The sequence below is a fragment of the Megascapheus bottae genome, chromosome 8 (genome assembly GCF_031878675.1).
Source record: "Megascapheus bottae isolate mThoBot1 chromosome 8, mThoBot2.hap1, whole genome shotgun sequence".
Lineage (NCBI taxonomy): Eukaryota > Metazoa > Chordata > Mammalia > Rodentia > Geomyidae > Megascapheus > Megascapheus bottae.
The window spans coordinates 18,227,622-18,243,095 of record NC_143516.1 but is presented as its reverse complement, the minus strand read 5'-3'; the positions used below and the strand labels follow the sequence as shown (position 1 = coordinate 18,243,095).

The window sequence follows — 15,474 nt, the reverse complement described above, 5'->3', positions numbered from 1 at the left end:
ATGGCTATGGTTTAGCTGCTGCTTCTTGCTCTTGGCTGAGCCATTTAAGCCACTCCTCTAGTTATGAAGTTTTATTTATGGGAACCAAAATGCGAATTTTATAACATTTATTGTGCCTAATAAAATATCCTTCTTTTGATTTTCTTTCCTTCCCCTCTCTTCTGCCAATATCCAAAGGCCTTGTACTTATTTGGCCTGATTGCTCAACTGGCTCTTTTTTTTTTTTTTTTTTTTTTGGCTGATTAGTTATACAGAGTCTCTAGGACTTTTCTGCCCAGGCTGGCTTTGAATCATAATTTTCCAGATTTCAGCCTCTTGAATAGTTAGGATAACAGGCATGAGCCACTGGTGCATGACCAACTGTTTTAACTAGAAAGTTAGTTTCCTTCCTTCCTCCTCTTCCTTCCCTTCTATCCCCCCATTTCTTTCCTTGCTAGTACAGGAATTTGAACTCAGGGCTTCACAGTTGCTTAGCTTGCTTGTACCATTTGAGCTATACCTTCAGCCTTTAATTTTTTTTTTTTTTCCAGTCCTGGGCTTGAGCTCAGGGCCTGAGCACTGTCCTTGGACTTTCTCAAGGCTAGAGCTCTACCACTTGAGCCTCAGCACCACTTCCGGCTTTTTTCTATGTATGTGGTACCGAGGAATCGAACCCGGGTCTTCGTGCATGGTAGGCAAGCACTTTAACCACTAGGCCAAACTCCCGGCCCGAGCCTTTAATATTTTTTAGTGACTAAAAACTTTTAGTTCGTGAAATATTAAGAAAACAGGAAGCAAACTGAATATGGCTTTAGTTTTAGAACCTCTTGTTTATGTCAAATATAATATATCCAATAGAGTGAATATAGAACAAGTTTATGAGTCTATAGACAGATGTAAAACAATGCCAGTTTTTCATGGCTGTTTTATTTTAGAGAATAGTTATTTCCTTAAATCACAGTTTAAGAAAATCCAATGATTTCTGGGATAAATTAGCAAGACTGTACATTACTTCTTTTCTATTTCATACACCGAACAAAAATGGTAGTAGGAACAAAGCTAATTTTCTGTGTTCTAGAAACCAACAATTAGGAGTATGAGGAAGAGCAGCACTAGATCTGGAAATAAGACCACTTCCTTCAACTCTGTCCCTGTAAATACTTCAATAAAGAGCCTTCTGCCCACCCACAAAATATCAGGCTTCAGAACTATATCCTTCTGGAGGCAGGGATGTAGTTTTACTCTTACCTGAGCAGTGTTCCAACCTAGCCTCCTGCTGGAACACTGTGTCAACCCTGCCTCCCTCTGAGGGTTCTGCTCTGCCCCTGACATCATCAGAGCATCAGGGCTGAAAAAGAAGAGTATGAGCCTGAATTATTGGTTAAAGTTAACCCTCAAAGGGCTATTATGCAAAAAATCTTTCCATGTATAAAAGTGTGTCCAGAAAAGAAAACCTATTATGATCACACTTAAGGATGATGGTATCCTAGGATTGTATGAATGATTACATCCTTCTATCCTTCAAAAAGTATGGAAAGTTCATGGGTTCAATTTAGTATAATAAATGAACCAGCTGAACAGTCTCTTTCTCAAACAATTTCAGATGTTTCCGTTTGTAACTAATACATTCTATATAAATTCCTATTTTTTTTTTCTCAGTCATGGGGCTTGAGAATTCTGGGCTGGGGTGTGTTGCCCCTGAGTTCTTCAGCTCCAGGCTACTGCTCAACTCCTTCTGGTTTTCTGGTGGTTAACTGGCGATAAGAGTCTATCCGACTTTAGTGCCCGGGCTTGGCTTTGAACTGCGATCCTCACATCTCAGCCTCCTGAGTAGCTACGATAACAGGTATGAACCACCGCCCGGTTATAAATTCCCTTTTTTTTTTTTGCCAGTCCTGGGCTTGAGCTCAGGGCCTGAGCACTGTCCTTGGACTTTCTCAAGGCTAGAGCTCTACCACTTGAGCCTCAGCACCACTTCGAGTTTTTTTCTATGTATGTGTTACCGAGGAGTTGAACCCAGGTCTTCATGCATGCTAGGCAAGCACTCTACCACTAGGCCAAACTCCAGGCCCCTATTTTTTGTTATGCTTAATTCACTAAAAACCTATCTCAAAGATTATTACCGGTTACTATTAACCTTATGGGATTTACCTTACTTTCAATGAGAAAACAAATCTGCAAAGTCTTTTAGTTATAAAGCTTCAAGGCCAAATTTATTAGCTTTGTCAAGGCATAATTAACCATATCAACTATTTATTAAAATTGAGTTTGGCCTAGTTGCAGAGTACTCATTAAGCATGCATGAAGCCCTGGGTTCGATTCCTTGGTATCACATGCACAGAAAAAAGCAGAAGTGGGTTAAGTGGTAGAGCGCTAGCCTTGAGAAAGTCCAAGGACAGTGCCAGGCTCTGATTTCAAGCCCCAGGACTGGCCAAAAAAGAAAAAAACGAAAAAAAGAAAGCCAGGCATGGTGGTTTATGCCTGTAATCCTAGCTACTCAGGAGGCTGAGATCTGAGGATTAAGGTTCAAAGCCAGCCCAGCACAAAGGACCTGAGACTCTTAACTCCAATTAACCTCTAGAAAACGGGAAATGGGGGGCGTGGCTCAAGGGTAGGTGTAGCCTTGAGCTGAAGATCTCAGAGACAATGCCCATGCCCCCAAGTAAGGTGATAGTCTTAAGCTGAAGAGCTCAGGGCAGCACCAAGGCCAAGTTTTCAAGCCCTATGACCCATTCAAAAAAAAAAAAAAAAAGTAAATTGAGACTATTTTTAAGTTTTTAAGGGAAAGTATCCAATAGTGTCTTTTTCACTCAATTAAAAGACAAAGGTAAACAATGCATATAGGGGGACATGAACACTGAATTTACCATTTTTTTTCTTGAATGATATCAGCATAAAAAATTAAGCTCTTTCAAAGATGAACTCTACTTTTGGAAATTTATCAGAAAGTAGATCTTAAAGCCTATATAGAAGTCTATTTTAACTGAAAATCAAAGATTTAAAAATGGAAGTAAAATACATTTCACAATGTTCTCTTAAAAAAAGATATTAACACTCAAAAATCCAACTAAACTGTGCCTGTTGACTTTTTTCTTAATATTGAGCAACATTTGATAGCACTTCTATTTGACTCAGCTATCATACGTCAAAGACTATTACATATAGAAATAGATGTTACCTTTATTCAAAGATAACTAAACATAAAAAGTCCATCTAATTAAACCATTTAAAATAAAGAGTAGAATTTTATAGGGATAAAAAGTAATTTAACTATAGTGGGTACATTACTTCTTGAACATTGTTACTCTTTCCCATGTTTTTCTCCCATTTTTCCTCCCCCTGACCCCATCCCACTCATCTCATTTTTCCCTTATCTTCCCATTTTCAAATACACAATTAAACATATTATGGTAGACAACTTTAAAAAAGAAGTAATTTAGAGATTTGCCTTAAAACCCAGAAAACTGTGAGAATGAATATAAAAACAAAGAATGGAAAATGTTAATTACGACAGTAATTTGGGGGCAAAATTAAGAAGGGGTGCAACCATTTAATGAAAGCCCATAAGGTTTTAGGCTCTTGAAATACTTGTGTTAGAAGACAAGTATTTTATTCTTATGGAGCTCTCTTCCCAGCAGAGAAGACAGAAATCATTCACTTTTAACTTTCACAGCTTAAAAAAAGTCATTTTTGCAAAAAATAATGAAGAATATCAGTAATTATTTTGATTTCCCCTTTCTAATGCATGAACCAGAATCTTTTAAAGCCCAACTGTCATCATCCTCATAGATTCACTATATATTCTTTTGGTTAACATCTTTGCCAGGATGAGGAATTCTAATTACTCAAACCAACCATTACAACACTATCAATATCTGTAATTGAACTGTCAGAATTCTTATCTACAAAGAAATCAAACATTTGTTAATAGTATGTATATGCGTGTGTAGGATGAGAGGTGGTTTGAGAAAAAAATCCTTGCATGGACTATTAATGACACGAATTCATATTTTCATTATGCTTTTCTCTGCAACTAAGCTGACTTGGATAATAAATTTTCCAAAATAAACATTCTAGCAGGTCATTTGTATAAAACAAATATTCATGTCTAAGTATGTTCACTACAATACTGTTTTAAAAATAAAATGAAGCCAGGCCCGGTGGCTCAGGCTACTCAGGAGGCTGAGATCGAAGGATAGCGGTTCAAAGACAGCCTGGGCACTAAAGACTGTGAGATTCTTATCTCTAATTAATCACTAGAAAAGGGGGAATTGAGACTGTGGCTCCAGGGATAGGGTGGTAGCCTTGAGCTGAAGAGCTAAGGGACAGTGCCCAGGCCCAGACTTCAAGCCCCATGAACTCCACCCCCCTGACCCACCAAAAAAAACCCTCAAATCATTAGTAAGGAGCTGGTTAAAATGAGTTACATGCATAATATAAATGAAATAGAATGTAGATGTGACAGCTAGTATGCAATAAAGTGCAGAAATGCCTGTTGAATTAATTAATTTATTTATTTATTTATGGATGGATGGTCATGGGGCTTGAACTCTGGGCCTGGGCATTGTCACTCAAGGCTACCACCCTGGAGCCACAGCCCTAACTCCCCTTTCCTAATGATTAATTGGAGATAAGAATCATATTTTTTAGTGCCTAGGCTAGCTCTGAACCGTGATCTTCAGATCTCAGCCTCCTGAGTAGCTAGGATTACAGGCACATGCCACTGCGCTGGGCTACCTGTTAAATTTGTATCACACAAGTGCAATAATATAAGTATCTACATATAAGTATAGTAATAATGTATATATATAAGTATATATACTTATAATGCAGGCTATTATGTCAAAAATTTAGATGAATATGATTAGTTGTTAACAGTAATTACCTTAAACCTATATCATATCATGAATTTCTAGTCAACTATTTGACAAAGTTTTATGTACTTTCTCTTTCTTGACTTTCCAAGCTGAGCTGGATGCTACTGTGGTTCATCCTTTTAATCCTATAGATACTCAAGAGTCTGAAATTTGAGTATCACAGCTCAAAAACAGCTTGGGCAGGAAAAGTCTGTGAGACTCTTACCTCCAATCAACTACCAAAAAGCCAGCAGCAGGCTGTGACTCAAATAGCAAAGTGCCAGTCTTGAGTGAAAAAGCTCAGAGACAGTACCAGGCCCTGAATTCAAGCTGCAGAACTGGCAAACACACAAAAGTTAGAAGTATTGCTTAGAATTTAGATCCTCTACAGTACATTCCCTAAACACTCACACACATTTACTGTGATCATTATTAACAGCGATTGTAGAGAAGGAAACAAAGGCCAGGAATGTATCCTTTCCCTTTTCTGACGTCTCAAATACTCACATGCTGAGTTGCTCAAATGAGTAGTATGGTGTGGAAACAGAAAGCAGTTAAAACCCATTTTCTTTTTTTCCCAGTCCTGGGCCTTAAACTCAGGACCTGAGCACTGTCCGTGGGCTTTTTCTCAAGGGTAAAGCTCTACCACTTGAGCCATAGCACCATTTCCAGCTTTGCTTCTATGTATGTAGTACCAAGGAATCAAACTCAGGTCTTCATGCATGCAAGGCAAGCACTCTACCACTATGCCAAACTTCTGGCCCAAAACCCATTTTACCAATCATTTAAAAAATGTCAATATCTACTTATGCATTCTATTTGTGCTCTGCTAGGCACTGACATATAACAAAACTTATCTACTCACTGTGTTCCAGGAGTGCCTAGTACAGATAGGTGGATGAATGGATGGATGAATAATATATAGAGAAAGCCTGAGTCAAGGAGCCAGGGAGGGAAGAAGAGGTGTTACATAATAATAAAGTATATGTAAAATTGTAACTGCTACAAAGGAGAAGCCTCATTGAAGAGATTAAGTTGTACAGAACTGGTAGTTTAAGACTTTCTTAAGAAGACAAATGTTCTTAAAAGATAAATAATTTCTTGAATTCAGCTTAAGAAACTTTCTGTAGCTGAATCTTTACATGCTTTCTTTTATGAAAAAAAAAACAAGTTTCTGGGCCAGGAGCGTGGCTTAGTGGTAGAGTGCTTGACTAGCATGTACAAAGCCCTGGTTTCAATTTCTTGGTACCACATACACAGAAAAGTCAAAAGTGGTGCTGTGAGTGAAGTGGCAGAGTTACACCCTTGACAAAGCCCAAGGACAGTGCCCAGGCCCTGAGTTCTAGCCCCAGGACTGAAGAGAGAGGGAGAGAAAGAGGGGGAGAGAGAGAGATTTCACTATTTTTCCCCCCCAAGGAGCTCAGAGTGGTACAAAGAGTGAAAAAAATCCAGAGCAATAGGACTCAATATGTGTACTGCACCGAAAGTAGTATGGCATCAAAGATACACATTACCTTTGTCTATAGTTGGGAAGATCCAACAAGGAGATTTACTCATGGTAAAAAATTCTAATAGCAGTCAAAATAAAATATTTGGGAATGTATCCCTTAATTGGGAACTTCTAAAAACTAAGCTCTATAAGATGATTTTTAGAGATAATTGACAGACCCACAGTATCACAGAAAAATTTCTATTAATCAAAGAACTTTGTCATATGAATATCAGGTTTATGGTACATGGAAGAAAAAGGTTATCTATACTTATCTCCCACACCCACAAACTAACAGAATTCCCAAAGTTCATCATGTATAAATAGAAAAAAACAGAATTTACTTTTTTATTGATTGATTGGTCATGGGGCTCGAGCTTGGCCTGGGCGCTATCCCTGAGTATTTCAGCTCAACACTGGTATTCTACCACTTTGAGCCACAGCACCACATCCGGTTTTCTGATGGTTAATTAGACATAAGAGTCTCACAGACTTTCATGTTTGTGCTGGCTTTGAACCTTGATTCTCAGATCTCAGCCACCTGAGTAGCTAGGATTACAAGCATTAAGCCACTGGCACCCGGCTTGAATTTACTTTCATGTTACCAAAATAGTTCTTTTTTGTTTTTTCCCGTGTGCCAGTCCTGGAGCTTGATCACAGGGCCTAGGGTGCTATCTCGGCTTTTTTGCTCAAAGTGAGCACTCTAACACTTGGGCCACAGCTCCACTTCTGGCTTTTCTGATGGTAAATTGGACATAAGAGTCCCATGGACTTTCTGCCTGGACTGGCTTTGAATTGTGATTTTCAAATCTCAGCTTCCTGATCTGAATTACAGAGCATGAAACTAATCAAAAAACCACAATTACCTGAATTTAGGGTGTCTTTAAAATTAGTTAAATCAACAGTTCAGGCCAAAAAATAAAAAAAATCAGAGTTGGGCTGGGGGTATGGCCTAGTGATAGAGTGCTCGCCTAGCATGCATGAAGCCCTGTTGTTCGATTCCTCAGTATCACATACACAGAAAAAGCCAAAATGGTGCTGTGGCTCAAGTGGTAGAGCTCTAGCCTTGAGCAAGCTCAAGGACAGTGCCCAGTCCCTGAGCTCAAGCCCATGGCTGGCAAAAAATAAAAAAAGAACAGATACAAGGCCCACTTTTGTGCTTTTTCTTTTTTCTTTTCTTAAGGACTCTTTTTGTGTCCAGCCTAAAATGTCCACTTCCAAAGTCCAGTTCTAAGCCAGATACGAAAAGTTTTAAACTACACAGTTTCTTCTCTTGGCTAATACCAGTTAATCTAAATGAAGAAGATGTTTGTTTGTACTTTGCAGTGTATAAACTCAAAAACTTGCATTAGGCACTTCACTACTTGTGTGTGATTTCTTAAAAAATGACATAAAAGTACTCTGAAACAAAACTACCTAGTAGGGATATAGTAGCTACAGTATTTAGCTAAAGCTAGAGGTTAAAATGATCAGGAAAATCCTAGGATTGATACAGAAAAATGAAGCCAGGTACCAGTGGCTCACATATTTAATCCTATCTACTCAAGAGACTGAGATCTGGAGAAGGGAAGTTTGAAGCCAGCCCACGTGGAAGTCTGCTAAGACTCCACCTCCAAAAGAAGGTGTGTAAAGCAGGGCTAGAAGTATATGGATCAAATAATAGAGTGCAGCTCAATAAGCAAATCTGGCAACGCTTGAGGACCTGAGTATAAACCTCAGGATCAAAAAAGAAAACAAAATACCCCACAACCCAACACTATCTCCCAAAACCAAAATAACAAACAATAAAAATCTAAAATGAACAATAAACTTTTTAATCAACCCATCTGGTCAAAACTGAGGGCCTGAAATATGAATGACATCAATTCTGTATCTCAGATGGATAAATAAAAGGGACAAATAGAGTAACAGAACTTTCCCAAGTTATAGGTCGATGGATTAGCAAACTAGAAGCGAAACTCTTAAACTAGACAGTCATCCTCATGACAGTAATTGCAGGCATACAATTACCTCTGTATAGCTTAGATAATGAAATCAGATCATATATGTTTTCTGGGCTAAAAAATACTACCTTACAGATAAAATGACTATGTAAGAGCCAAATTTTGTGTCAATTTCCTTTAAAAAATATAAAATCTGGACTGGGAGAGTAACGTAGTGGTAGAGTGCTTGCTTACCATGTATGAATCCCTGGGTTTGATTCCTCAGTACCATATGAACAGAAAAAGCCAGAAGTGGTGCTGTGGCTCTAGTGGTAGAGTTGCTAGCCTTGAGCAAAAGAAGCTCAGGGACAATGCCCAGGTTCAAGTCCCAGGACTGACTACAGATATAAAATTTCTCCCATTATTATACAAAAGAGAATTCAGATAGAAACACTGAATATAAAAATTTGGGGGCCGGGAGTTTGGCCTAGTGGTAGAGTGCTTGCCTAGCATGCATGAAGACCCAGGTTTGATTCCTTGGTACCACATACATAGAAAAAAGTCAGAAATGGTGCAGTGGGCTCAAGTGGTAGAGTTCTAGCCTTGAGAAAGTCAAGGAATACGCTCAGGCCCTGAGTTTAAGCCCAGGACTGGCCAAAAATAAAAGGCTTTAATTAGGCTTAGCAAGGATATAACATTTTGTCTACCCTTACTGACCTCCAAATTAAGAAAGATATGCTATGTATTTTTTTTTTTTTTTGGCCCCTTTCTCTTTCTGGCCCCGCTCGCTCCGGCCCCGCTCGCTCCGGCCCGGCTAGGCCCTCTTTCTAGCTCAGGCCCCGCTCGCTCCAGCCCCGCTCGCTCCGGCCCCGCTCGCTCCGGCCCGCTCGCTCCGGCCCCGCTCGCTCCGGCCCGGGTCGCTCCCGCACGCTCCTGGCCCCACTCGCTCCGGCCCTGGCTTGCTCTGGCCCCACTCGCTCCGGCCCTGGCTTGCTCTGGCCCCACTCGCTCCGGCACTGCTCGCTCCAGCCCCGCTCGCTCCGGCACTGCTCGCTCCGGCCCCGCTCGCTCCGGCCCGCTCGCTCTGGCCCCGCTCGCTCCGGCCCTGCTCCTGGCCCCGCTCGCTCCGGCCCGGGTCGCTCCGGCCCTGGCTTGCTCTGGCCCCACTCGCTCCGGCCCGGCCAGCTCTCGCTTGCTCCTGGCTCTGCTCGCTGCGGCCCCTTCTCGCTCTGGCCCCGCTCGCTCCGGCCTCGCTGGCTCCGGCCCCGCTCGCTCCGGCCACCACTCGGTTGGGCTCTGTTCACTTCAGCTCAGCTCGCTTCTTTCGCTCTCTGTCGCCGTCACAGTCTTGTCTCTGCCACTTTTCCGGTTTTGGTTGTGTCTCGTCTCTGCCACTTCCGGCTTGGTTGTGTATGTGGGATACCGAGGAATCGAACCCGGGTCTTTGTGCATGCTAGGCAAGAACTTTAACCGCTAGGCCAAACTCCCGGGCCCCCTGCTATGTATTTTTTTTATTGTGGTAAGTTTTTTGCCTTTTAAAGAAAGCTACAAACATCTACGTTAACCAACTAATATTAGCTAAAATTAAACTGTGATTACACAGGTCTAGTGATTAATCAGATGTCTTCCAACCAACTATAATGTATTACACAGAAAGATGTTTTAATAGTTACATTATTTCAGTCGATAAGGCAGAAAAATACCCTGTGGAATGCTCAAATATTAGCATGTCACAAGAGTAAAACAAAAAATATATATCCTTTATCCTATCCCTTTTCTATTGGTCCTAAGGCTTGAAATCAGAGCCTGAGTACTGTCCTGGGCCTTTTTTGCTCAAGCCCTCAACTACTTGCGCCACAATCCAGTTTTGGCCTTTTGGGGGTTAATTGGAGGTAAGAGTCTCACAGACTTTCCTGTCTGGGCTGGATCTGAACTGTGACCTCAAATCTCAGCCTCCTGAGTAACTAACTAGGTTAGTCTGCGGGCCTCTTTATCTCTTTTTAAAAGCATACTATTAGCTCAGACTCTTTCCACTTACCTTTCTAAAAGCAAATCTACGTGTTCTTGATGAAATGTCTAAGCTATTAAACCAATATTTTTTGGGGGGGGGAGGGGAAGCAGGGCTTTAACTCCAGGCCTGGCTACTATCCATGAGCTTTTTCTATCTAGAGTATTGCTCTATCACTTGACCCATACTCCACTTCTGGAATTTTTTGGTAGATGTAGATTTTTCTGGAGATGTATTATAGGCATGAAACATCAGACCACAGTTTTAGGCTGTTTTAATGTCTATCTTGATTTTCTTTTTCAGAATCAAGAATTAAGTTTATCAACATATGCAATCAGTTCCTTTTGGCTCTGAATCTTACCTGCTGAATCTTCCAAATCAATCAGTTTAGGCATTAAGCTTTCAGGAAGCTTTTCTGGTAAGTCATAGCCATTCTTCCTAGCAACCACCAGATGGAAAGCAGCACAGAACTCATCCAGTGTCAATGCACCATCTTTATCAAAGTCTGAGAGTTCCCTAGAAGATAAACTCATTATAAATATAACTTCATTCTGCATTAGATTCCTTTACTTTTCAAAAAGAGAATAAAGAAATGCTTTTCCCAAGAAAATATAAAGTATTTTTTTTAATTCCACAGATGGAAAGAGGTGTAATAAAACATACATGCTGCCAGGTGCAGTTGCTCATACCTGTAATTCTATCTACTCAGGAGGCTGAGATCTGAGGATCAAGATTCAAAGCCAGCCCAGGCACAAAAGGACCTGAGATTCTAATCTCCAACTAACCTCTAGAAAATGGGAAGTGGAGTCTCGGTGTAGCCTAGAGCTGAAGAGCTCAAGGACAACACCCAGGCCCAGGGGTAGGGTGGTAGCCTTGAGCTGAAGAGCTCAGGGATAGAGCCTAGGCCAGAGCTCAAGTCCCTTGACCACCCCCCCCCCCAAAAAAACCCAAAAAACCACCACCACCACCACCAACCAACAACATCAACAACAACAACAAAAAAAAACATGTCAGGGCCGGGGGCCCTGACACAGAGCGCTTGCCTACATATATGAAGACCCGGGTTTGATTCCTTGGTTCCACATACATAGAAAAAGCCAGAAATAGTCTTGTGGCTTAAATGGTAGGGTGCTAGCCTGGAGAAAGCCCAAGGACAGTGCTCTAGCATTGAGTTCAAGCCCTGGGACTAGCAAAAAATAAAAAATAAAAAAATACACACACACACACACACACACACACACACACACACACACACACGTCAAAACGTTAACAATACAATCTAGATAATGAGTACCTGTATGGTTCATGGCACATTTCAACACTGATAAACTGAAATTCTCACAACAAAATACTGAATAACTGCCCCTCAAACTAAACTCATCATATATATGACCTATAGTCTCTATGTATTTCAGTTTAGTTTTGATCTAAGCTTTGTAATATAATCATAAAAATTAGTTAAAATTTTGCCTTCATTATTATCAAAGTTTAACACATGCCACTTTATTGCTAGCCCTTCATTTTTCCACATTATCTACCTACCTCCTGTTATAGTACTCTATGGTTCTAAAAACCTATTCGCAAAATAACTTAGAATATAGAGAAGTATATTGATATAAAGTCGAAATGTTTATATAATTTCTCTTTAAAAGTAGTTTGTGCTGGATACTGATGATTTATGCCTATGATTCTAGCTATTCAGGAGGCTCAGACTGGAGGATGGTGGTTTAAAGCCAGCCTGTGAATGGAAAGAAAAAAAAAAAAAAAAAAAGCGCAGCTGTGGATCAATGCTGGCCTTGACCAAAAGAGCTCACGAATAGTAGCCAGACCAGAGGTCAAACCTCAGTACTGGTGTATGTGTGCACATAAACACATACACATGCACACGTTTCTGCATACACATAAACACAAAGTAGTTTGAGACCATTATTTGTGTTCCAACAGTCTATTTCAACAGTGTGCCAACTACCTTGAGAGTCTTAGTCTATAACTAACAGAGATGGTAATTATTGTTCTTACATGTATGGCTACTTATAGAACTTACTAAACTTGATAAAGACCAAGAAATAAACAAAAAATGTTTGCAATATACTAGCAAACAGAAACAGCTACATCAGCTGTTTTTGCTGAATTTTAGTTTACAGAGTACTTCTCTACAAAGTGTATTAGTAGTTTAAAGGCTAAGCTGCTGGTGTTAATAGCATGTGCCTGCCATCTTAGCTGCTCAAGAGGCTGAGATCTAAGAACTGCAGTTCAAAGCCAGCCTGGGTAGAGAAGTGTATGAGACTCTACTAGAGAACTAAAAGTGGTGCTATGGCTCAAAATGGTAAGAGTACTAACACTGAGCAAAAGGGACAGTCCTCAGGCTCCCCCCAACCCACCCCCTCACCCCACCCCCGCCAAAAAAAAAAAGGCTATAAGGTATTTTGAGAATTTATTTTGTGGGTCATGGGGATTGAACTCTGGGGCATGGGCGCTGTCCCTGAGGTCTACAGCTCAAGGCTACCACCCTACCATTTGAGTCACAGCACTACTGTGTTTTCTAGTGATTGACTGGAGATGAGTACCAGGTTCTTTAGTGTACCAGCTGGCTTTGAACTGAGATCCTCACATCTCAGCCTCCTGAGTAGCTAGGATTATAGGTGTGAGCTACCAGGCCCACATGAAGTATATTTATTTTGGACTCCTCACTCCCTTTCAGTTTTTCCCTCGTTGTATGATTTTCCCTACAAGTTGTATGATGCATTTTCAACATAGTGTCTAGTGAGTACCACTGCTACATTTGTTCACCTGTAGTTTATTCTTTAAGGATTTAAAATATACATGTTGGAAATGCCTTGAAGCAATGCATATTAACCAACTAATGATTTATACCACACTTACCAAATATGAGAAAGTTCAAGAATAGGAAGTTTTGATTTTGTAAAAAATTCCTTAGCTGCAGATCCTGAAATATTAAAACAGTATTGTTTAATATTACTCTGAAAACACAGATCCAAGAACAGATTACAAGATAAGAGGCTTGCTTTCTTTTTTTCACTGTGAAGAGTAACCTTATCATATCATCAGTTTTGTTCCCCAGTGATTTTCAACTTTTTTTGGACAAATAATTTAAGAATTTATAACCTTTTACAGTTAAAATTTAGGACCAATAAAACAATCAATGTCTTTGATATTATGAAGTTGAGACTTAGTCCTGTCCCAGCTAGAAGAATTTCTGTTTTCAACAACTCACCTGGAATAAATCCGTTTAGATCAGGCTGAATGGTTTTAAACTGATTTACATAATACTGTCTTTGTTCATCTGTTATTTTCCAGGGATCATCATAACTACTGGATTGCCTACGTATTTCATTGGCAGTTGTAGCTGAGGCTACAGTTCGAACTGTTGTCTGGTCCTGCAATGAAACATTTTTTCCTCAGTATCTATCTATATGATTATAAGGACCACGATTGCTATATTTTTCCTTGCAAGTAAAATTTACTTTTGTGTGGACATTTAAAATGTAAGAAGTCATTAACAAACCACATATTTGTTCCAGTCAGGCTATTGAATATGTTTTTGCACAATGATTATATAAACATGTAGAATGATAGCAATTATGTAAGCAACAGAAAGTTATGAAAAAGTGTGCTAAGAAAGCCAAGCAAATACATTCCCTGATGCAGAAACCTTTCAAACTTCACTAGGGGATTAGAAAGAAATAAAATCAGCTAAAAAATGCAATAAAGCATTTTAGTGATAAAAGTCTTGAAAATAAAATAGAGCAGAGGTTCTGGATTTTTTTTTTAAATAATGAACTAAAATATGCAACAGCAAAATATAGAAACAATGACTGCAGCAATACACTGAATGAAGCAAATAAAAATGCAATACCAATAAAATGTCACACCTGGACAGAAGCAGGATGCATGGTTAAAAGAGCACTGGTTGGTGGAGTATCTGCAAAACTGACCCAGTTTTCTTGAGGTGGAGGTGGAGAATGCCCGGACCATACCGTATCACCAGTAGAAGACCCTACAAAAAGAATGAATGAGCACACCCAAATTTTAGGAGAAAAATAAGGTTACCAATTTTTTGTTGTTGGTGGTGGTTTGTTTTTTTTTTTCTGGTCATGGGGCTTAACTCTGGGTCTGGGTACCATCCCTGGGCTCTCAGCTCAAGGCTATTGCCTTACCCCTGGATCCACAGGGTCTCTTCCAGTTTTCTGGTAGTTAATTGGGGATAAGAGTCTCAAAGTCTTTAGTGCTCAGGCGGGTTTTGAACCTTGATCCTCAGATCTCAGCCTCCTGAGATCTCACGCCTAGTCTAGTTAACAGTTTTTATTTAAGAATGCAATAAATTATCAAACACATATTTTGAAATACTTCTGGAGTTTTCCCCAAATTTGAACTCTCAAGAAATAGTCATCAGCTGGGCATGGTGGCTCATGCCTGTAATCCTAGCTACTCAGGAGGCTGAAATCTAAGGATCTCAGTTCAAAACGAGCCCAAGCACTAAAGACTGAAAACCAGAAGTGGTGGTGTGGCTCAAGGGGCAGGGTGGCAGCCTTGAGCTGAAGAGCTCAGGGCCAACGTCCAGGCCCAGAGTTCCAAGTCCCACCGACTGATGAATCGAAGGAAGGAAGGAAGGGAGGAAGGGAGGGAGGGAGGGAGGGAGGGAGGGGAGGGGAGGGGAGGGGAGGGGAGGGGAGGGGAGGGGAAGGAAAGAAAAGAAAAGGAAGCAAGCTATCTCCAAAATGGAGTCTTTTCTGTTCAGCTAAAACTATACTTCAGGGCCAGGAGTGTAGCCTAGTGGTACAGTGCTTGCCTTGCACGCACAAGCCCTGGGTTCAATTCCTTGGTATCACATGCACAGAAAAGGCCAGAAGTGGTGCTGTGGCTCAAGTTGTAGAGCACTAGCATTGAGAGTCTCAAGACTCTCAAAAAAAAAAAAAAACCCCCAACAACAAACGAAAAACAAAACTATACTTCATTTAACTCTTTTTAGGTATATTTTACACTTTTTTTTGCTAATACTAAAACATATATATGTTCAATGTTCTAGGGAGAAATTATTTGTTCTACCATCAGGCAATATGGTATCTGTAAACCTTTGTCCAAATGTCATAAAAACACAAGATGCATTATTACTTGTCAAAGTAATGAATCTTAAAAAAGTTCAAAACTGGCATCTGAACTGTCTTAGAAGCAATGTAAAGGGCTGTCAACTTTTCTTCA

General features: G+C 40.2%; 1 protein-coding gene across 10 annotated transcripts in view; it reads right to left on the bottom strand.

Moving 5' to 3' along the window:
• Reps1 (RALBP1 associated Eps domain containing 1) overlaps positions 1-15,474 on the bottom strand; it is a 61,780-nt gene that overhangs the window by 27,109 nt on the left and 19,197 nt on the right. For 6 of the 10 annotated variants that reach the window (XM_090338030.1, XM_090338031.1, XM_090338032.1 and 3 more), the window contains exons 5-8: positions 14,148-14,272; positions 13,490-13,652; positions 13,138-13,201; positions 10,616-10,770 (exon numbers count right to left, since the gene is read on the bottom strand). In XM_090338030.1, the coding sequence (XP_090194156.1) occupies positions 10,616-10,770; positions 13,138-13,201; positions 13,490-13,652; positions 14,148-14,272 (507 nt within the window). The remainder of the gene's footprint in view (positions 1-10,615; positions 10,771-13,137; positions 13,202-13,489; positions 13,653-14,147; positions 14,273-15,474) is intronic. The other 4 variants (XM_090338034.1, XM_090338035.1, XM_090338036.1 and 1 more) reach the window with 1 other exon arrangement.